The following is a 23552-nucleotide window of genomic DNA, read 5'->3' as shown; positions in this document are numbered from 1 at the left end:
CCTGAACAGAGTCACAGGGGTGAGCTGGAGCCTTGGACTTTATAAATAAATAGTAACATCAGAATGAAGATTGTAAAGCAGACATGAATGGAATGTTTTATGCCATAAGGAGCATTGCTTGGAAACTATTAAAAACAGAATTTCAAGCATGCCGTTGAAAACTTGTGCTACTGGGCCATCCAGAACACTCAAGTTTTACCTCAAAAAGTTTATAATAGTTGTGTGGATTCTTTTTCTCAGTCAGTTGTCTCTGTTATTCATACCTTTTTTTTACTTATCCTGGTGGTCATGTACTTAAGTTCCTCATGCAGCTGTTCCACAGTTTGTAGGATCGCTGCTGGTGACCCTTTCCTCTGTCCATGCTGTATGGGCCCATGGAGCACACAGGTGGTGTTGTGCCTGGTGACTGAATCATTAGTTTCACGTTATAATGTAAGCTGTCAGGACTTCTGCAATTTAGGAAAGGAAAATCTGTATAGTTGCTAGTGACTGTTTACCAAGACACTAGCTTTGTGTGCCACTATGGCTTGGGCTTCTGCTTGTGTTTAGAAGTTCCGTTCATGGTGGCATTATTTTTCTTTGCTTGCAGGAGGCAGATATCATAGGCAGATGCCTAATTCCTGCTTCCATAGGGCTAGTCGGGTGACGCATGCTCTCATTTCTAGGCTTCATACTAGGATCCTGTATTTTAGTAGTATTAACTGGGGGCTTGCAAAGGTACACCACATTTTTTTCTTGATTTAATGGTTTCCTTTGGTTAACTCATAACATTCTTGCCTCCACTTGGGCTTGACAAATACAGTAGTATGGTGTGTAGTTGTCAATTCTTGCCTGACTGGTAGCACAGTCCCCTTCTTTGGAATCCATTTTCTCCTGTAGAATTTATATGAGTAGAAATCCAGTGCCACGATTATAGCCGCTGAACCACAGATTCCATTATCGTTGGCTTCAGTCGTAAACTCAGTAGTTGTGTGTGTGCTGAGTTTTCACATTCTATCAATGTAATTATTGTTTTTATTTCCACATTCACAAATGTGCAAATTAGGTAAAGTTGTCATTCTAAGTTGGATCTGTGTGATTGTGCCTGTAAGTAAGTGGGCCTTGTGATAGAATGGTGTCCTGTCCAGGGCTGGTTTTTACCTAGCACTTGATGCTTCTGAGATTGACACGAGCTCCACATGACACTGTGCAGCATTAAGTTGGTTTGCGAATGTTATAGTCCTCACAGGTGGCGCAGTGGTAGTGCTGCTGCTTTGCAGTAAGGAGACTGTGGAAGATTGTGGGTTCGCTTCCCAGTTCCTCCCTGTGTGGATAGCACTTTGAGTACTGAGAAAAGCGCTATATAAATAGAATGAATTATTATTATTATTATAGTAGTAAAGGACTAGGGTGTTGTACCGTGTTAGCCATTATGAATGTAGAGAAAAGCCAAGCAAAATGACACCTTTTATTGGCTAACTAGAAAGATTACAATATGCAAGCTTTCGAGGCAACTCAGGCCCCTTCTTCAGGCAAGATGCCTGAAGAAGGGGCCTGAGTTGCCTCGAAAGCTTGCATATTGTAATCTTTCTAGTAGTAAAGGACAAATCCAAAAGTAATAATAGGTTCACTATTACTAACCTAATTGTGACAGTGCCATGTGAGTTAGAGGAGCGTCTGCCCTCTGTGTCAGGCACTGCTCAGCTCTGTACCATTTATTGTTGTTGTTGTGTAGGATTTCTATAATCTGATTTTCACCCCCACTTAATAGGTCACTTGAAGAAACTTCAGTACCCCTACGGTTACGGTTTTGTACATTGGTAATTTTTTCATCACATGTTAGGCTGCATTCCTTACTGGAGATTTCCCATGATGAGAATAAGAATGTTGCATTTATTTTCATAACAGATTTTGTTTTCAGTTATTAGGAATTATGGGGCACTGCTGTCAGTGTAACTTTTGCCTCAGGTTGCCCTCTGCTTTGTTGTTTATGTGCAGACAGAGGCCACAATAAAGGGTTCATCCAGCAACTCTGTAATTCTATACAGTATATCGCTCACAGCAGCCATTATGGAACTCTTCTACTTTTTTAGAAAGTTATAAAACATTAAACATAACAGATACCTGTAACACAAAATGTTTACAGGGTCTCATTACCTGCATGCCCTGTAATACAAAGTAAAAAAAAATTGTATTTTAATATTTACATGTAAATATGGTTAATAACTGAAACACTATAAAAAGCCAAAACAAAAAAAAAACTCTCACCTCACAGTGGCCATTCTAGAACTGAGTGCATACCCAGATGCATGTGCCTCTTTTCCCTTTGGGGAAAATACCATAACAGAGGTTTGGATGATGTTAACTACCTCCCAGTTCTGCAATAGCCCTGTTTCCTATTAAAATAAAACTTAACACTACTGGGCTTTTAGCCCTCACAATTTAAAATAACAAAAAATTATAAATAAATAATGGTTGGCTGTAATTGGAAGGCTCTATAACCTCCATTACATCAGCATTTTATTTTTGCCGAAACACTGCAATTTGTGTAGTCGTCAGGAATTTCATATCATATCATATGATGAAGTGACGTGATTGATGTCATCAGTGCACCGCTTTAAGAGTCCAGTGTTCCAGGTACATCAATATCCATATTTGCAGATATTCAAATGCAAAAACCTGTGTGTGTGTGTATTAGTTTTGCTATTTAGATTTTCCAGTGCTTGAGTTTTACTTTTGATTTCCTCACTGCAATTCTTCAATTTATATTTGTGTATCACTGAAAGGAAGGACTGACTTTGGACTTCAACTGTTTGCTTGTTTTACATTTCCTCTGCTTTCATCGTCTTTAAACTTGGTAGCTTTTTGTGCTGCAAGGTTATCAACACTCTACGAGTTTTGAACTGTCACTGTTTCCAAAATGTAGTATTGTCTTGCAGCGATTGTTCCCAGTAAAACCTCTTAAGATCATAAATGGGTGAAGGCGCGTAATAAAGCTGGATCAGGAAAGATCTTGTGTAGTGATGCATTGATATGGAAATTCTGGGCGATACCGATAATCGATATGTTTTTGTCCATCTTTGCCAATACCGATAACCGATGGCCGATATATTTTTTTTTATTTACTTCAGGTATGAATGTTTTAGGTATGCTGAAAATATTTTCTGCATTATCAAAGAAACAACAGTAGCATGTGAAACAGAGATTAACTTTTTATTAACTTGCTGAATTTTATGCTCTTCTTTGTAGCCAGTACTTTATGCGGGAGGAAAAAGTGCAAGATATGGTTCATCTCTATAGAAAAAATACTTTGGGTCCATGTACAAAAATCTGCTTAACATACACATTCTGAGTAACTTTAGCATATCAAGACACCAAGCAATTACATAACATGGCATTGGGTATATTAACAAAAAAATGAGTGCATATTCTTTGTGCTATAATCAGACATATATTACTTTAAGTAAAACTAAAATAAAGGGTACAATGAGGCCAGTAACCTTGGGCTTAAGTTGGCTTCTTTAAAAGAACAAATGGTAGGTTTTTCTTAACAAAAAGAAGCATTTCTGCCTTTTCAGCAGCAAGCCCGTTTCTCTTTTCATTTACTATATTTGACACACCTGAAAAAAGGCTGTCTACACTGCTACAAGGTGCTAATAGGTACTTGATCACTGCCTTGGCCAAAGTTGGGAAACGGGCTGCATTGCTTTTCCAATACTGGAGGGCGCAGTTATTTCTGGAGATAGAGGGCTCGCTGAGATAGTTATTCGGTTGAAGAAAAAAAAAAAGTTTACAAACATTTATCTATATTATAATAAAAAAATAATAAATTGTTATTAAGTTGACCAGATTTGTGGTAAAGAACAACAGGACAACCACCTGTACCAACCACAGCCATTAATAAAAACTTGTGATGTTGAAAACTTGATGCATAATGATTTGGGTCATATAAAGGGCATTCTTGTTGACAAGCCTGAATTATATCGGTTGGCTGTATCGGTTAAAATGTACACATCTGACTGATTTTTCGATGTCGTCATTTTTAATGAACATCGGCCGATAACAATACAGTTTCCGATATATCGTGCATCTCTAATCTTTTGCGTGTTAGTGTGTGTGTTTATCAACTTATCTGATGTACATTTTAGGTCAACAAGTGGATGCGAACATTCAGCCGCCTCCTGCACCATGGAATGTTCCTGTTGATGTCCCACAATTCTTTAAAGCTGGAAAACGGTCCATTAAAGTCCCATATACCTCTTCCTTAAAGGTAATTCTCATTTTCTTATTTGTCATTTGAGAATGAAACCATGGTCATTTTAGTTAGGTAAAAGGTCATTATAGAAGTCTTATCTTATAATGTAGTGGCTTTAAAATGGTGTGTTAGGGATCAAGGCATCGATGTTACATTTTTTTTTTGCTTTACAAGAGTAGACTTTGACTTCTGTCTGCAATTAAGTTAAGTTACAAAAGGAAGATGAAATGTTCAGTCCCTTTTTGTCACAGATGGGAAATATTTGACCACTATATATAAGCAGGAAAGCAACAACTGTAACTAGATATGGAGCTTGAGAGATGGAGGGAGGGAAAATAATGTTTTTAACTTTTGCCTGATTTTGTGATGTAAACAGACTATCTGTATATCATTTTGTTATAACTGAAGTACAGTAAAACCTTGATTATCTGTCACTCCATTAACTGTCACTGCAAAAAAAAACAAAAAACATTGTGCATGCCAGCCTATTACTGCTGCCACATGATACGCTGCAAGCTCTGAACACTGGAACAACTCTCCCTTCTGTTAGCACGTAGTGTTTTTCCTCAGCATCACGACATGCCGCATTTTGATATCAGTGTCAGTTACGTACCTTCAGCTTTAATAGTGTTTCATAGCTTTTCTCTTGTTATAATTAAACTACTATACACTGTTATGGCCGATAAACATATGCGTATGGTGTTGGAATTGTCACAAAAAATGTAAATTATTAAACACTTAAAAAACGGCAAAAGTGCTTCAAGTATTGTTTTAATTTACGGAGTAGGAAGAACAACAGTGAATGATATAAAGCATGATGCAGACAAAATTGAAAAACATGTCGAAAACGGAAACCACTGACGGTAATATTATTCTGTATTAATGTTAATGTTTTCTGCATTGTGATTGTCTTTTTAAATTCTGTTATATTATGTTTTGTTAATATATTGTGACGTGCAGGCACCTTGTGACTGGGTGAAGGGCTTTTGTTCTGTGAGGGGCGGACATGTCCCTTAGGAGTCGAGTGACGGGAAAAGTTAGGAGAAAAGGGCAGAAAGTTTTGAGTAGGGAGTCAGGAGACAATAAGCAAAGAGTGTTTACAGTATAGTAAAAGACAGAACGTGAGTGGCAGGAGATAATTATTGGCAGGGAAAGCTTTCTTTTATTGTTTTGGAGATGTGCTCTGTAACCCAGATAACGGAGTATAAGACAGGGCACCTTTGCTACAGAACAAAGACTCTAAGTAAAATGTATCAAACTCCATTACCTCTGAGTTGTATTTGCTTATTACTCTGGTCATTACAATATTATATAAATGAATACATTTTGTTAATACATTATTTTGTTAATATATATATTTTTTGTAAATAAATATGACTATTCCCTAAACTAATCTAGTGTATATCATTTTTAAAGTAGCTGTTCTGTTATCCATCTTTTCTCTTATCTGTCACATCCCCTGATGGATAATCAAGGTTTTACTGCAGTGCCATGTTAAGCAGTGAAAGGAATTAAAGCAACAGCCTCAGAGTTAAATGACCAGTTCTTGAATCAGTCTGGCAGCTGAAATGACAGTTTACAGAAATTAACACCCTGAAACATCTACAGCTTCTTTTATTTCATTTTCATTTTGTTATGTTACGGTCCTACAGTGACCCTGTTCTCCCCTTTACACTCTTTTTACTGCATGACCTTAACAGAATGTCTTAAATCCCATAATCTTACCACTCTGTGTGGTACTGTAGTTCAGCACTTCCCCTTCCATTTTACATTCTATAACCCCAGGACATTTGATACAGTAAAAGAGCAGGCAGGAGAAAGTTACACATTTATTTATGTATTATAGATAATAAGTTTTATTAGAACAAAATCGACCTTTATTTGTCCACATGGGGAAATGTGGCTGGTGCCACATAAAACAAATAAAATGTGGCTTTTACATGAATCATGTGAATTGCTTATAAACAATATGATTTAGAACTTTACCCATTGAACAAAAAAATGGAAATTTATGAATGTTCATGTGCATTTCTGCATTTGATTTTATGTACTTGAAGTTAATATATACTTTTAAGATTGTCTTGTGACAGTTACACTGTTTCACCACTTTTTTTTTTCTTTTCTTTTCTTTCATGGCAGTATTTGGCTGACATTTTATCTCCATTGGTGTTTTAGCCTAATACATTGTAAAAAGCTGAGTGAGTTTTACTGAAGGCCATCTACTTTATCGGCTGCCCTGCAACACCTCTGCTTCACTCTTTCATAGCTCATTCCACATGTTTGTTTTTTTTTTTTTATACCAAATATCCTGCCTGCACATTCATGCTGCTGGCTGTGCCTCACACCACTCACTTGACCCAACTCTGTCAGCCAATCTAAGCCAAGATCCTTCCCAAGACTTCCAGTGGCTAGTGACCAGTAGCTGGTCTTATAAATTCTGCTATTTGAATGTCTGATTTTTCTTCTCCTGCCACGACTCACTTGCTAGTTTTTGTGTGCACACACCCTCTGCACAGCTTCCCAGGAAGGCATCTAATAGAGGAGCTATTTTTGAGGATGATGGTTCTGTACTAACATCATGATCTTGTGCTACTCCCTCCCTACGTTCTATCACTTGCCCTCCCTACATTTTTTAATATCAGCCATGTGTAATAAATGTGTATGAAAGTAAGTGTAAGTTGAATAATTATGCTTGGCTTATTTTGTTCATTTTATGTGTTTGTTTTTTTTTTTTTTCTTGTTAGCCCTGTCACACATGCACAGGCTTAGGAAAAAATCCTTGCAAAAACTGTGGCGGAAGAACAAAGGTCAGTTGTATATCTTATTTAAAACTCTTCTACTGTAAACTAGTACAGTTTCATCTGCAAATTTTACAAGTTATTTGGATAAGAGTAAACCTGTGACTTTGGAAGGGTATTTTATGGCAGGTTCTCTAATATGTTTACCATCTGCATCTCTAAGACATTTTTTAATCCGGTCCATGTCAGCAGACTCTGTCCTGTCAGCAATGTGATTCAGTGGTCAGTGCCATAGCACAGACCAGTACAATGCACGAACAAACAGATTCATTCAGTCTTAACAAGAAAATGTGTAGATGCTGATCATCCTGAGTGCATAGACTATGGGAAAACATCAGTGTCCCGAGGGAAATATACATAATCATGGTGAGAATATCCAAAAACCACACAGATTATACTATCCACAGCAGTCAAACCAAGATCTAGCACTGCAAGGCGGCAATTCTACCTGCTGCAGCACTGTGCTGGCCTAAATTGAAGATTTTTGTTTTTCTTTTAAATACCCAACATGTTTTTGCAACTTGATTTTGTTTAAGATCAGTATGTACCTCAGATCATTGCTAACTGTGTATGAAAAATATTGACATGCATTTTGTGTAATCCTCCTACAATCTTTCAGTTGTAAATACCAGTGTAGTGACTATTGTATATTTTAAATAAATATTAAACAAATTGCTTATTTTCTACATGTAAATTTATGAAGGAATATTTTTTGTATTTGTCTAGATTTTTTTAAATATTTATAAGATAATATGGAAAATAAGGTCTGTGATACGATTTGCATATTTGTAGCTAGAGATCAACAAAGGGAGAAAATGAGTCCCATATCTTAAAATATTTTATTCCTAAGATTTCAAAAACCTGCCTGGTGTCATCAGAGGGAAAATGATTAGACATGCAGGAATCAAAGGCAATATATATAGCTGGTTAAGTGGTTGGAGGGGAAGGTTGTAAGGATGGGGTTGTGGATTACTAAGGTGTGGTTTAGAAGGTGTTGATCATAGTCTTTTTTTATTATTTAAATGTTCTTTTGCACACAAATGTTAATGCTGAATATTCCCAACAGAGTGTAACTGCTAGAATGATAGAATTTGGCTTACATAGGAAAAAAAAAATAGGAAATAAAAATGCTGATCCCATTGGAGCCTATTAACTGTCTCTAAAAGGGATGTAGCTGACAATCTGGCAATTAGGGTCACAGACCTGTGTCCTGAGAGACCAGCATGCCCTTATTATTTTTTAATTTTACTTTTTCTGTCAGTTTGTCTGTAGCTGCAGTTATTCAGAATTTGGTATTGGATTCTCAATAGTGCTAATGTTCCCATGCATTATTGCTACATGCATTACAAAATACATTCCAATAGATGCTGTACTGCAAATATTAGCATGAATTTGTTCAAAGGAGAGTAACTGCCAGACAGAAGGAAATCCGCTTATTAGATTTCAACCTCTTTTAGATGGGTTGCACAGTTTGTGTAATTTTTAATTTATTTATAAAAACATACATAATAAGAAAAGAGAACCAGGCCCTTCAAAAGTTAGATATATAGTTAAATATGTGAAAAGTTGTGTGTGTGCGTTCCTAGGCAGAGTTGGTAGCAAGTGCCCAAGAAAGACATCTAAAAGAGATTCACATTTTTAGATCCACACGGTTGAATCTGTAACAGAAATCGACAAAGGAGGAAGGGATGGTCCATTTTGAAGATTGGTGCCCTCTCAACTGCATGCAAAATCGAAGGGAGGGATAGGCACCCTCCCTATCGCATATGAAATAGATGGCAGGGTAGGGGAGATTGGTCTGCATCACTGCATATGGAGAGGGGAGCTTAAAAAGGGGTTTTGGTGCCCCACGCTGGTGCCTACTTGGCTTATGTGAAAAGCCGACCCTTTCGGAAGATCTAAACTGTATAACCTTCAAATTTAATGCAGAATTCATTTGTCTCTCTTCAGTGGATCCACTAAATAAATTTATATACAGTGGAACCTTGGGTCATGACCGTAATTCGTTCCAAAACTCTGGTCACAACTTGATTTGGTTGTGACCCAAAGTAATTTTCCCCCATAGGATTGTATGTAAATACAATTAATTAGTTGAGTTCCGTACGAGCTGTATGTAAATATTTTTTTTAAAGATTTTTAAGCACAACAATAGTTAATTATACCATAGAATGCACAGTGTAACAGTAAACTAAATGTAAAAACATTGAATAACACTGAGAAAACCTTGAACATAGAAAACTAACATTGCAAGAGTTCACGCTAATAGCCTTACGATCCACTCACTGTAAACACTTTTTTTTAATGAGTTTTAAGCACAGGGAAAAAAAATGAACGTTTGAAAAATCCGTAATTTATACAAAAACTAACCATAAACAACCAAGAAAACTAACCTTGCATGAGTCGAGTTCTTTCATGAAGGAAGTGAGGAGGAACTGGGTGGAGAGGAGATTACAGTTTTGAGGTAAAGTCTGTGACAATGCGGGTTCGCTGCATGCTCCCATCTCGCTTCCAGGAGCCCTTAAAACCGTCACTGTCAGTAATGTTACAGATGAGCACGACAGTGGGGCACTACAATGGTGCAAAAAGTGCCAAGTGCTTTTATTAAAATCAACAAAACAATAATCAAAAACAAAGTCCAAATTAAATAAAGTGCAGTGCTTTCAGAATCCTTCAATAAATAAATGATCCCATAAAAACAGAAGTGAAGTGGAGGTTAAAATTCAATAGAAAAAACTCTTCATTAAATACAACGAGGTTAAAACAATGCTCGAAGCAGTCTCTTTAAAAACAAGCCCGGTACATTCTTCAACTGCCTTCTTGACCTTACACTGCCAGCCGTCCTCCTTCTGGTCACTCCAGCTCCTTGATCGCTCAGCTGGATCAACCGCTTCCTTCTGCCCCACCGAGTGTCAACCAAAACACCCCTGCTTGGGCTCACTGTCCAGCTGCCTGCCTACGAGCACGTGCTTGCTCCAATAGAAAAAAGTCTTCATTAAATACAACGAGGTTAAAACAATGCTCAAAGCAGTCTCTTTAAAAACAAGCCCGGTGCATTCTTTGCTGTAGCAATCAACCACCACACCCCTTCGCTAAGCTGCAAGCGCGGCGATTATTTATTTAAAACTGGTCTCTTGACGTGAGCTGTGGACCCGCTATACCACAAAGTCCCTCTGCGCGATGCACGTCTGACCGAAAACAATGTACTGTACAGGGAGAGACTGAACACGTGCGTAAATCACTGGCGCATACGAACCGGAAGGGAAACTGGCTTATTCGTCACCCGAGTGTGTGGTCGTGAACAGATTCCAAAGTTTGGCGAACTTTTTGGTCGTAACCCGATTTGTACGTGGTCCGAGACGTTCGTGACCCGAGGTTCCACTGTATATCTAACCCTTAGCAGAGAAACTTCTAAACAGTTACTTTAAAGAAATTTATTACAAAGATGTATAGATATGAAGAGAATGCTTTTAAAATGTAAATTGTGTGTTTATACTGAATGTTTTTTATCCTCATTTAAACTCTAGGAGAGCTGCAGCCTTTGTAACGGAAGTGGTAAATCCGCCGGCGATGAGCAGTGTATGAAATGCAGTGGGTTAGGCGCCATAAAGTAAGTCTTATTAAGTAAAAATCATTTCGGTAGTGCAGACTCCTTCTAAATTAGGAATTATTCAAATTCTTTAGATAGATAGATTTAAAGGCTGGAATCAATGACATTCAGTGAGATCAAGCTTTTGCCTAACAAAGTGTTACAGGACTTGGCAGAACAGTGTCCATACAATATTCTGCCAAAATCAATTTTCCAATAAAGAGCATTTATTAACAGAACGAGCGAGACTCTTTTAATACATATATAAGTTGTTAAAAATGACACATCCTAACAGATTATTTCCATAGTTATACATCAAGTGCTACATTATTGTATTTATTGCTATAACAAAGGACATATGGCTGTAATTATTTTAATCCTTTACCACTTTATAATTGCATGCTTATAAAGTCCTACAGTTTTAAGTCCAAGTGTTCAGGTTTTACATTAACAAAATTTCAAAATATACAATAAAAATAGAATAGCAGGAAAACAGCGTGGGAAAAATAATTAAAAGACCCTTACTGACTATGTTATGATAAGTGGGTTTTTTATAATTCTTTCTTTTTTGAGTTATTCTGAATTAATATTTGCAAAATATGCATCTGTTTAACATTAATTTTTGTTTTCATGATATATTAAGGAGGTTGTAAATATTGACAAGTTATGCCACAATACTCTGTTTTTTATGGGTGCCACCATTCTAAGGCACATAATGTATGTGTTTCTCTAGGCTATTGTTCCCAGAATTCCCCTGAATATGCAACATATGTTTCATCATCCAAGTGACTGGATAAAAGGTCTATATTGATTCGATTTGGGACAATACACTTTTTGAATGTAGTTGAATATAGTCTGATACAAGCCTAGGGCAATACTGAAAGTGAAACCAATCTGCTTTCAAAATCTAACCACTAACTAAAAACTCAAACACCTATAACAGAAACTGTTTTCTTTAACCAGGCAGACCATGATCAGGAATTCAATTTGTATACACTGATCTTAACAACTTGCATATTAATACCCCAGAGTTTTTGAATCCTCACATGTAATCCAGCCAAGAAGTGTTAATGCCTTGGGTATGAAATTGACTTTGTGTTTCTCTTGGTACTCATGAGATTTGGCACTGCCTAAAAATTTGATACATTACATTTTTCAGCACACTTTCTCATTTTTATAAGCCCACCATATTTCTATGGGGCCACACATACTTGACCTGTGGCTGGCGTTTGGAACGAGGTAGGAGAAAAGTCCATCAGAAGGCATGAGCATTAAGTCTGATGTAGAAAAGTCAGTTGAGTTTGACTCCATTTGGAGTGTCATGGATACATTTGCATTTAACTTCTTATTTTTCTTCCTTCTGCAGCTGTTCATCCTGTTCTGTCACTGGATTTCAAGAATGTAAAGCATGTGTTGGCAAAGGACAAATTCTGTCCTTCATTAATCTCAATGTTGAATGGTAAAGTGGTTTTAAAATCCAGTATTAGTTTTGCCAATTGGTGTATCTTGGTTATTGCAGAGTGTGGTATTGTGAAGCTAAAACAAATCTAAAACAGAAATAACTTCAATCTTGGCTGAAAATAATTTTTGTTATAATTGAACATCGCAAGTGCTTCTCTCAGCATGCATACTGAACATCTTCTGTCTATGACTGCCATTACTTCACTTGCCCACTAGTTTCAACAAATGGAACTTAACTTTCCACGGTGCCTAGTAGACTCCCCTTTTATTCAGATAACTTGTTGAGTTGTGTCTCTGATAAAAAGTAGATATATTTATTTCTGTTCTGACTAAGAGAAAAATGGTGAAATAAATGAAAAGGGACTGGGAGATAAAAACATCATCAAAAACCAGAAAGTCCTACCCACAATAATAGACAAAACACATGACAACCAATGCTGATCTCTACACCATCACAATGGTGACATCACTTGGTGTACATTTCCAGTTGTCTGCATGTGGCAATGTGTAAATAAAAGGACCACAAAATAGCAGCCCCCAATTGAAAAGAAAGAGTCCACATTAAGAAATGAAAATAATTGTACCTGTATAAAATTTTAATGTGAATATAAGGAACACATGCAAATTGTACATCCTCAAATGCCCCAAATGGACTCCAAAACACAAAATGTCAAAATCAACCCAAAAAGAAATTTTAAAGAAGGGTCTGATTGTAACAATTTCGAAATGAAGTTTAAAATGTGCCCCATTCCTTCTTGAAGTCTTCTCTCCTGTCAACTCGCATGGTCAGTTTTGATTATGACTAGTATGTCTTTTGTTACATTTACAGTCGCATGAAAATATAAGTACACCCCACAGATGTTGTTGACTTGTTCAAAATATTTAAAATAGGCTAACATTAGATCTTCATGCAAACAGTGCAGATACAGTAGATAAAGGTGATGTGCTTGAACAAATGACACATACAGTTGACATGGTGTGTTCGTTCTCATAATCCAAAAACCATCTAAACTGTAAAACTGAAATCTGATGTTCCAGATGAGGTGTCAATGATTAGAACCTCCAAAGGGTAGTATGCAGGTGGAACCCGACTTATTTAAAACACAGATATCTCAGATCTGATGTTCTCTTTGCTTTTGCCGTGTATGGTGTTATCAAGCCAAGATGTTGTTGTAGATGCTTGTGAGTCTGGCAGGGCATTTAAAAAGATCTTGAAACTGTACGAAATCAATTATTCCCCTGTAAGGAAAATCATCTACAAGTGGGGTAGATTTCACACAACTACTTATTTGTCCAGGACTGTCTGGCCTAGCAAATTCAGCCCAAGAGCAGTGTGATACTTAAAGAAGTCTCCAGGAATCTCAACATTAACTCTAACAACTGTGGGTGTCAAAGTGCATACATCTGCAATCAGAATGCCATTGGACAAATTTGATGTGTTGCAAGGTATGCCAGGGAAAAAAATCCTTTGCTGCCCAAAAAGAACATTGGAGCAAGACTGCAGTTTGCTGTTGAACATTAAGGCCTTCCGGAACAATGTGCCCAGGACAGATGAATCAATGATAGTTGTTTGGCCACATTAACAGTAGACATGTTTGGTACAAACCAAAACCAGCATTTCGGAAAAGGAAAACCTTAATATCAAACTGTGAACAAAAAGTAAATTAATTCAGTGGTAATTTTAAAGAAAATGTAGATTTTTGTGGTCGATGCTGAATATTTAACTATAGGTTTGACTACAAAAATGTTTTTATCCTAAACTTGAAAATTGGAAAAAGTGTCTGAATCGCATACATCTATAGCAAAGCTTTTCAATAAATAAGTGTGGCCACCAGAGGGCGCCCATGCCTCCCAAACCTGACACAGACAGACGCGGGACACAAGTTCAACACACACATTCATTTTTTTCCTCATGGGAAACTCTTTTCCTCGTTTCCCAGGTTCACAGCTGTTCCAAAGTACAGTTCACGGCACAAAATACACTTCTCTACTTTTCTCTTTCCTTCTCCATCCACCTCCACTCCTCCTGGCAACTGGCTCCCCAAGTGGAGTGAGCAGGCTCCTTTTACGCAGCTCCAGGGAGTGCTCCAGGTGGCTTATCAGTGTTATCTGGAATCACTCCCTAGTGTGGAGGAAGTCCAATGTAGGGCTCTGCAGCTCCCCCTAGTGGCCCTTACGGAACCCTATGTAGCTATACCAAACTCAAACTCTCAGTGTGCCCTGTGGAAGCCTTTTGTGCCACAGCCGCCTAGGAGGGCTGCCTTCTAGGGTCCTGGGAAAAGGTAGTGCCTTGTGGATGCTCTCTCTCCCGGTCTTTCCATTCAGCTGGCGTCCCTGCTGGGTAGTGGCTGTGGGCACCCGTCACATAGAGTACTTTATAACATTTGACTTGTATCAAAAATTAATTAAAAATTGTTTTAAAAAAATTCTGTTTACCCATCCTTTGATTTTTTTTTTTTTTTAGGCTCTTTTAACTTATTTCATGGTTATGGCAAGTGAAACGCATCCTAAAAGCATTGGGCACAACGTTGGGGCCAACCCTGGACAAGGCACCACCTCATTACAGGGGACATTTGTAGTCATACCCACACACACTTTTTTTTTTTTATGGGTAACAGACAAAAAATCCACACTGGCAGAATTCAGTCCAGAATTTGTACCCAGGATTGTGCAGTCATGAAATGATATGCCAAACATTAAGATACTGTAATGCTATTCTTTACATTTAATTTTATTTGTTTCCTAATTAAGGGAATTTTGTATATTGGTAATTTATCCATGAAAATGGAAACTTCTTAAAATATTTAGAATATTGTAAATAATTTACATTGCATTTTTAAAATATGAAGAATATTTTGTTTGTTTTTCTTAATGCTTTATTTGCATGCTGCTGGAGTGGGTGCCAGTTGTTCAGGGCATTAAAGATAAATCAATTTCTGAAAAGAATTGACATGTTTGACTACAGTAATTTATGAGTATGTGAAATGTTTGAAGATTGTCAAAAAAAGAGCTTCAGATAAAAAGGACAATGCTTGATATGATAATGTGCTTCTTCTGCCTGTTACATACATGAAACCTTGAGTGGTTTAATTGTCAATTTCCAATTGTATTTACCAGGAAAAATAATGTGAGTGACTTTGTGGGCAGTCAGGATTCTGGAATTGATACGGATAAACTTAAGGCTGTAACTGGAAAGGAACTGTTTACTGATCAACAGATTATGGTAAGAAGTGCTTTCAGCTCTTATATAATTCCCTAATATTTGCTTTTTGGATGATGATGTGGGCTGTTTTGGTTCCTGCTGGATATCCATGTCACTTTCTGATACTGCTTCACAGGTATATCCTGTTGTAAATTTTCCGGACACGGCTATTGCTCAGGCTTCTGAGAAAATGGTGAGGGAACACCAAAGCAAATATGGACAGACATCTCGTATTATTCAACAGGTATAGTATGCTTGTTTTTTTTGGGATGGAGAGGGAGAACTATAAAAGTTCATCTTAAATATTTACATAATTTGCATTGGATAATGGTCTTGCTTTGACAGATTTGCTGGTAGATGCAAATGCAAGCTTTACAAAATACTAATTACTTAGTGAGTTCACATAAAGACTTAAATGTTTTTAAACTCGTAGGAAAGCAACATGGTTGGAAACTTTTCATAAATGGAGCATAGTAATATGTCTATTATTAATTGTTAAACCATGACAAGTTGACACCAGAGGAGAGGAAAAGAAAATCTCCAGTCATTAACATCCCTGAAAAAAGTAAACCTCTGGAGGGTCCGCAGTCAGTTATAACAAACCAAAGTGGGCAGTCAGTCTTGGAGACCTCAGCCAATTGTCACCCAGCCCCTTCTGGTCATTACAGTGATCCCTCGCTATATCACGCTTCGCCTTTCGCGGCTTCACTCCATCGCGGATTTTATATGTAAGCATATTTAAATATATATCGTGGATTTTTTGCTGGTTTGCGGATTTCTGCGGACAATGGGTCTTTTAATTTCTGGTTCATGCTTCCTCAGTTGGTTTGCCCAGTTGATTTCATACAAGGGACGCTATTGGCAAATGGCTGAGAAGCTAGATTGCTTACTTTTCTCTATCTCTCTCTTGCGCAGACTTTCTCTGATCCTGACGTATGGGGATTGAGCAGGGGGGCTGTTTGCACACCTAGACGATACGGACACTCGTCTAAAAATGCTGAAAGATTATCTTCACGTTGCTATCTTTTGTGCAGCTGCTTCCTGAAACGGGTGCTTCGCATACTTAAAAGCTCGAAGGGCACGTATTGATTTTTGACTGAAAATCAAACTCTGTCTCTCTCTATCTCTCTCTCTCTCTCTCTCTCTCTCTCTTTCTCTCTCTCTCTCTCTCTGCTCCTGACGGAGGGGGTGTGAGCTGCCGCCTTCAACAGCTTTGTGCCGCGGTGCTTCGCATACTTAAAAGCCAAACAGCCCTATTGATTTGTTTGCTAGAGATTGTTTTCTCTATCTATGTGACATTCTGTGCTCCTGACACGCACTCCTTTGAAGAGGAAGATATGTTTGCATTCTTTTAATTGTGAGACGGAACTGTCATCTCTGTCTTGTCATGGAGCACAGTTTAAACTTTTGAAAAAGAGACAAATGTTTGTTTGCAGTGTTTGAATAACGTTCCTGTCTCTCTACAACCTCCTGTGTTTCTGCGCAAATCTGTGACCCAAGCATGACAATCTAAAAATAACCATATAAACATATGGTTTCTACTTCGCGGATTTTCTTATTTCGCGGGTGGCTCTGGAATGCAACCCCCGCGATGGAGGAGGGATTACTGTATATAGTAGAGTCTGCTGTGGGCTGTGTAATCTGATAGCAGAATCCTTACATCTGATGATTTCAAAGCACCCAGTAACTCTTTCTATTCATAGGCAGTAAAACAACTTGACAGTAGATCAGTGGCACAGAGTGCTATAGGGTATTGAGAAAAAATACAGAACAGAGGATGATTAAAAAACATAATTATTGTATTTATAATTTGGTACAAATAGCTAACAAACAGATGCAGTATGCACCACTAATCGGCAGCTCTAGTCAGGGTATTCTAAACTGAAGAAATGAGTCTTCAACCTGGATTTCAAAGCTGAGACTGAAGGGGCGCAACTTATATCAGCAGGCACATTGTACTCCAGCTTCGGAAACCTGCAACTAAAAGCTTGACCTTCCACTGTTCTTTTTGTATCCTTGAAATCTTGAGAGCTTAATGCAATCTCTGGCTGTAATGATAAGTTCAGATAAGTAAGTAGGGCCTTGGCCATTTAAGGCTTCATATGGGAGAAGGTGAATTTTTAAATCGGCCCAAAGCTTAACTGGAAGCCTTAAAGACTTAAGAACCTGGAGAGTTATTGTCATACATTCTAGTGATTTGAATGATTCTTGCTGCAGCATTTTGAATTACGTGAAAGCTGCATATAGAATGGTTTAAGCAGCCAGTGAACAATGCATTGCAGTAGCTAATCATAGTAGAAATAAATGCATAAATTTCTCAGTATCCTGTAAATTTAAAAAACAGTTTTAAAGAGGAATGTCTTGGTGCTGTCTCAAGATGTAAATGGTTTTATTTTATATCAAAAGAATAAACAAACTTTTTTAAAATTATTTTATTACTGATATGAAAATAGATTTTTTTTTTTTTTTTACAATTGTGAGTGAAATATGATGAATCAGTTTTTTCTACTTAAAGCAGTCCCCTCATATTGTATCATTAGGGTAACTGGTTACTCTAAATTGCTCCTGTCTGAATGAGTGTCTGTTTATGTCCTGAGATGGATTATTACTCCATCATTGCAGCATTAATGAGCTTTGGCCTTTTGCAGCCGTGAATAAGGTTTAAAAGTGAGTGGATGGCTATACTCATTATCTGCATGAACTTAGTGCATCCATCTGGAACATTAGTTTAATTAGTCTGCACGATCCTTTAGTTCTAAAGAATGCACTTATCTCCATTAAACTACTAAAACTGATATCCTTGTCTATCTTTGTTTTTGGTTTTGTGCTGTTCTGTTTAATCAGTTCTTGCCTACTGATTATTTTGTTATGTATTTTGCCTACCTTTCAATTTTAAAATATTTAAATATTAATATGAAGTACATTAAGTATATGAATTATAAAAGGTGTACTGTATGATAGCAGATACGCTGATCTGTTTGATCAAGACATGCCCAATAGTAAATTAAAACCTTGATGCCATAGGCATCCATTTTCTATAGTCTTCAAATTTCTTATGAGGACAGCCAATCAGTCCATAGGTTGCCACCTGGGCCACGGTTTATGAAGTTAAGGGGCACACACTGTGTACATTGAGGGGTGGTGATTGTGTAACTTAGGCAGAGCATCCTCTGGAATCCCATCAGCAGTGCACTATGGACACTGAGAAGTGCTGTTTCGGTAACTCAATGGACATATGTTCCAAAAACCCAGAGGGAAAAGACCAGGGCTTCATATGGACTTCAACCAGCACTACAGAGAAGACACTCTTAATTACTCAAATAATGCTCAAAAGGCTTAAAATTCAAAATCTTAACTGTCATTAGTGTTTCTTGAAAATCAGAAGGTGCCAGGCCCTTATCAGTCAGGCTTCTAAAAATGCTATACCACTGAGATGGCGCTCTTTAAAGTGTCTCATAATCTGCTTATGGCAGCTGATACTGGAGAGTGTTCAGTATTGATTTTGTTAGATCTCCGTGCAGCCTTTCACACTGTTGACCATGAGGTCCTCCTGAAGAGATTACAAAAACTTGTGATTATTTCAGATTCAGCCTTGGCCTGTTCCTTGTCATACCAAGCTGATGGGAGTTTTTCCATCAGTGTGGGTGAGTGCACTTCTACCAGTATCTCATTTTCAGGTGGTGTGTCTCAAGGATCTATCCTTGGGTCCCTTTTTATTTTTGTTACACATTTTATTAGTTCATTTAATGAGGTTTCTTATCAGTTTTATGTTGTTGACATTCTGTTTTAATGCTCTTGTAAGCCTCTGCGGTTCTACCAGCTAGCAAAACTGGCTGATTCTCTGCCAATTATTTACAACTAAGACAACAGAAAACTGATGTCTTGATCTTTTGCCTTTCCTGACTTTGCACCCTGTCATTAGTCAAAGGATTATTAAGATTCCACTTCCACTCAAACATGTCTTCATGACCTGGATGTCATTTTTGATCAATCCTTCACCATTGATGCACATTTCAGGTCTCATAGTTGTTGTTTCATCCATCTGAGAAATCTTTCTAGTCTTGAAACTCTGGTTACTAAGATAGAGATGGAAATGCCAGTCCATGCTTTTATCTGGCCTAGACTATTGTAATTCCTTGTTTACATGTTTTAAGTAAATTTGCGTAGCTCCTTCAGCTGCCAGGCCTTTAGGTAGCGATCCAACAGGAGGTCTCATATCGCGCAGATTTTTATCATCCCTCCATTGGCTGCCAGTAGAATTTATATATATTTATATATATTTATTCACTTATACAGCCCTCCATGGCCAGACCTCCAAGTACATTAGGGGAAGTGCATTTAAAACTGAAGCCAGGAAGCACTTCTTTACACAAAGAGTTGTGGGACTGTGGAACAAACTACCAAGATATGTAGTTGAAGTAGAAACCTTGACAACTTTTAACAAAAATCTGGATGAGATATTGGGACATCTAAGCTATCAGCTAAACGAATGGGAATGACAATGGACTGAATGGTCTCCTCTCGTTTGTCTTATGTTCTTATTAGTAACCTTGCATGTCCTCAAATTGCTGGTCAATTTGTTAGGTCTGGAAAACAGGGTCTCCTGTTTGTACCACGTACCAGACTGAAGCTGAATAAATAATTTCCTAGTGGCTCTGCATCAGGCTCATTCTATTGAGACGTTCAGAAGTCAGCTTAAGACTTACTTATTTAGACAGTATTTGAGTAGCGTTCCTGTTAAGTCATATTGTTCTGTTTTGTCAATCTGGTGTATGTTTACTGTTCGCCTTTTTTTGGATTGAATCACCTTTTTTCTTTGTTTTTAATTGCGTTTAAAAGTGTACAGTGCTTTGTGTTTTTGGCAAGTAGAAGGTGCTTTATAAATTATTTTTCACTTACTTTTCACACGTTTTTGTAATTCACCTGTCTAAATTTGTTAAATATAGATGTCTAATTTCCTAAAATGATGACGCACCACTGAGTGCACTTCTTGTAATGAATAAGTAGCCTGTTTCTTAATAGAACGTCGGAAATAAATCCAGCCAATGTTTAGAATTCAGTCATCTCAAATGAAAATTCTGTCTCTCTGTGCAATTTACTGTCCTACTTTTTTCATTTATAATATTTCTTTTAACTTGGTCTTTACAGAAACACTCCGTTGAACTGATCCCCATCACAAATGCAAACTACACCTGGCGTGGGAATAATTACAGTTTTACGGTCTTTGGGCAAGAGAAGAAAGTCAATGCAGCTGACTACCCAGATACGTGCTGCTGTACCATATTATAAAGGATTTAGCAGATGTAGCCACACAGTTTGTGAATTATGCAAGTCAGAGTATCATGTCTTTTAAAAAAAAAACAAACAAAACTGTATGCCTGTCATTTTTACATTTTTTTTACATTTCTTTTTCTATTTTTTTTTCTTTTTATAAGTGTATGATTTTCTGTTATGGTGCAGTATGTTGGAGCCCTTACTCTTGACACCACACATTTTAACAGGCTTTGTGGAAATGTTCACATTTTTATAACAATTGTAATACAAATCAACCACTTTCATATACTATATAAGTGTGACAGTAGAATGCATGAATACAGTTAATAAAGTAAGTCAGGATTTTTTTTTTCGTACACTTCCACTCAGGGCTAATTATTACAGTTAGTATATGCATGAGTTATCTTGTGTAGTAATAATATCATTTTGTACTATCCTGTATATATTATTACATTTTAACCTTCTTCTCTTAATAAAAAGTGTAACTGTGTCTAGCAATCCTACATGTATGAAAAAAAGAGATTAAAAAGTAACTAATGTGAATTATTACCTATAAAGTCAATAAGTCTGTCATTAGTATGTTAATCACTGTAAATGAATTAAAAATCTTTTTTTCCCCACTTGTTGTCTTGAAGTCGGTGGCCTCCAAGTCACCTCATATAAGCCACCCATCTGCTCTTTAGTTTAATGGTCCAGTAAAATAAAAATTTTAAACTACTATGTTGTGTATTCAGCCAGTACAAACAGCACATAGTCTTCCTTACCAAAATCCTTTTAATCACCAACTCCAACTCAACCCAACGATCCACACCTAAAACACGTCTCTTTCTGCATATCAGTTAACTGTCTGGTTAGTTGTGCCGGCGCTGTACGTCTTACTGTACTGCTTTTGTGCAGAGGCGTTTTGTCTGATTTTTGCGTTGTAAGAACAGCATGCACATTAGCAGCAGCCCCTTGACTAAATGTTTTGGGCTCAGCCATGGCGTATTCAATCTGACTTGCAATTGTAATTGCTTTCGACAAAATTAAATCAGACTCCAGAAGTAGCCGTTCCCTGATACGAGAAGAACTAGTCTTTTCCACAACCTGATCCCATATCATTTCATCAGTCAGTTCTCCAAACCCACAAGTAACCACCAGTCCTCGTAAAGCTGCAACGTATTGCTTGATCGACTCGCCAGCCCTTTGGCCGCACTGGCGGAACTTCAGTGATAACATTAACTTTCAGCACAAAAAACTTTTTTAGAACCTTTACCGCAGTGTTGTATGTATCGTCTTCAGATGGTAATGTGTAAAAAATACGTTGTCCTTCTGCTCCGAGATGGTGAATAAGCAAAGCATGTTTTCTCACATCGGGTAGATCGATGTGATTAGCAGCAAGCATGTAATTCTCAAAAATGCGTAGCCAAGCAGTGAAAGTAACTGTAGGCTCACCCGGGTGTGGAAGGAAAGGTGCTGGCTGCTGCAGGGATAGTAAAGACATCCTGTTTGTACTGGCTGAATACACAACACACTGTTGATCGGCGAAATTCGCCAAAGTGTTTTTTGCAGTAAATTTGCGATGCTCGCTGGTGACCGTGTTTGCAGAATATATTCATGTTGGGCCAGCTTCTGCTGCATTCATGTGCTTTTGGATAGACCGTAAATCTGAGTTGTCAATACCACGTCAATGCTTGACAAACTCTGAAATCCATCTCGGACAATTTGGATACAACAAAGCTACCCGAATTGTCCAAGTTGTGGTGTAGTGCTGACCTTTCACCTTAGGCAATTGTTTAAAATAAAACATAAAGTGGGTCATCGGTCATAGTGGGGCAAATCTCCACAAATAGCTTTGCTTTTTCAAGTTCAAATTTAGGTGGTTCATGTGTACACACAGCAATAAGATTCTTAATTTGAATGTCCCCTAAAGACTGGTGTAGATTTATAGGGTCATTACTGTCATGTGTACAGTGAAATTCTATCTTGCGTGTATGATGGGTCAGACGAGAGCAGACCCTTAAAACATCAAATAGCAACCACTTCATCTGACCATGCTGTGTGTATTAAAAGCACAGACATTTTGGGAATAAGTTCATTACTCCTAGATCAGTGGTCCTCAACTGTTGTTATTCCAAGATCCCCCCCATTGAACTTTGAGAGTATGTCAGGGCTCTCTGTACACATGCCATGATATTTCCCTTCTTGTACTTTTGCTGCAGTCTTGACAACGGTGCTTGTTTTTGAACTTGCATCTATTCACAACATCATTTTTACTGCTAGTGTCATTACACTCACTGAGTTTTTTACAACATGATACTGAGTTAAGAAGCCAATTCAAAAACCGACTGTGTGCTTGTTTATTAAATAAGTTATGTTTTACTAGTACTAGGGGGATTTGCCCCCTGCGCACTTCCCACGCGCCTGCCTCTTCGCGTCTCCGCCGTTCGCATTGTGAAGGGGGTGGCTGAACACATGCTTTGAAGATGCAGACGGATTACCTGCTTGCTTAGTGCTCCTCCTGCCGTGCTGTGTGTTCTGCTTCTCGTGCTGCGCGTCAATCATTTTAAAGCCGGTACAGCAGCTGTCCTCACTTCGCTCACTTACCCCCCCCACCAATCCCACCACCTAACCCACCCCCCAACCCACCCCCCAGGCACGCTAAGCGCCTGCCACTACGCTGCTGTCTTTCTGCTTGCTGCTGCCGAGCTGCATCTTCTGCTTGTCGCACTGCGAGTCAATCATTTAAAAGCCTGTACAGCAGCTGTCCTTTTCTTTTATCTTACTGCTTTGTCTTGTGGGACATTAAAGTGTCTCTCGTGGGCCGTGTGGGCTGATTATTACTTTCCTTATTTTCTGAATTTGCACATAGATTATTATTGTTGTCTTGTGCATCCTTTTTTGCCTTCTTTTCTCTCCCAACGATTTCGTGTCTCTTTTCGACGCACTGCTCTTTCTTCTTCACTTAGCCGTTCACATGCCATCTAGAACGTATAACATTCATTAGAGCTGGGAGCA

At 37.9% G+C, this 23552-nt stretch overlaps 1 protein-coding gene and 1 long non-coding RNA gene across 3 annotated transcripts in view; one reads left to right on the top strand and one right to left on the bottom strand.

The window, feature by feature from the left end:
• The window catches only part of LOC114668554 (protein SSUH2 homolog), a 117496-nt gene extending 96272 nt beyond the window's left edge, over window positions 1-21224 (top strand). The window contains exons 8-14 of one of the 2 annotated variants that reach the window (XM_051921505.1): window positions 4128-4249; window positions 6979-7041; window positions 10557-10639; window positions 11985-12077; window positions 15197-15302; window positions 15418-15525; window positions 20430-21224. In XM_051921505.1, coding sequence (XP_051777465.1) covers window positions 4128-4249; window positions 6979-7041; window positions 10557-10639; window positions 11985-12077; window positions 15197-15302; window positions 15418-15525; window positions 20430-20570 — 716 coding nt within the window. In that variant the 3' untranslated portion in view covers window positions 20571-21224. The remainder of the gene's footprint in view (window positions 1-4127; window positions 4250-6978; window positions 7042-10556; window positions 10640-11984; window positions 12078-15196; window positions 15303-15417; window positions 15526-20429) is intronic. The other variant, XM_028824352.2, reaches the window with a different exon arrangement.
• The window catches only part of LOC114668556 (uncharacterized), a 55094-nt gene that overhangs the window by 8402 nt on the left and 23140 nt on the right, over window positions 1-23552 (bottom strand). The window lies entirely within an intron of this gene.

The sequence above is a fragment of the Erpetoichthys calabaricus genome, chromosome 18 (genome assembly GCF_900747795.2).
Source record: "Erpetoichthys calabaricus chromosome 18, fErpCal1.3, whole genome shotgun sequence".
NCBI classification, from domain to species: domain Eukaryota; kingdom Metazoa; phylum Chordata; class Cladistia; order Polypteriformes; family Polypteridae; genus Erpetoichthys; species Erpetoichthys calabaricus.
Note: the sequence above shows the minus strand (reverse complement) of the source record. Positions and strands in the feature narration are given on the sequence as shown.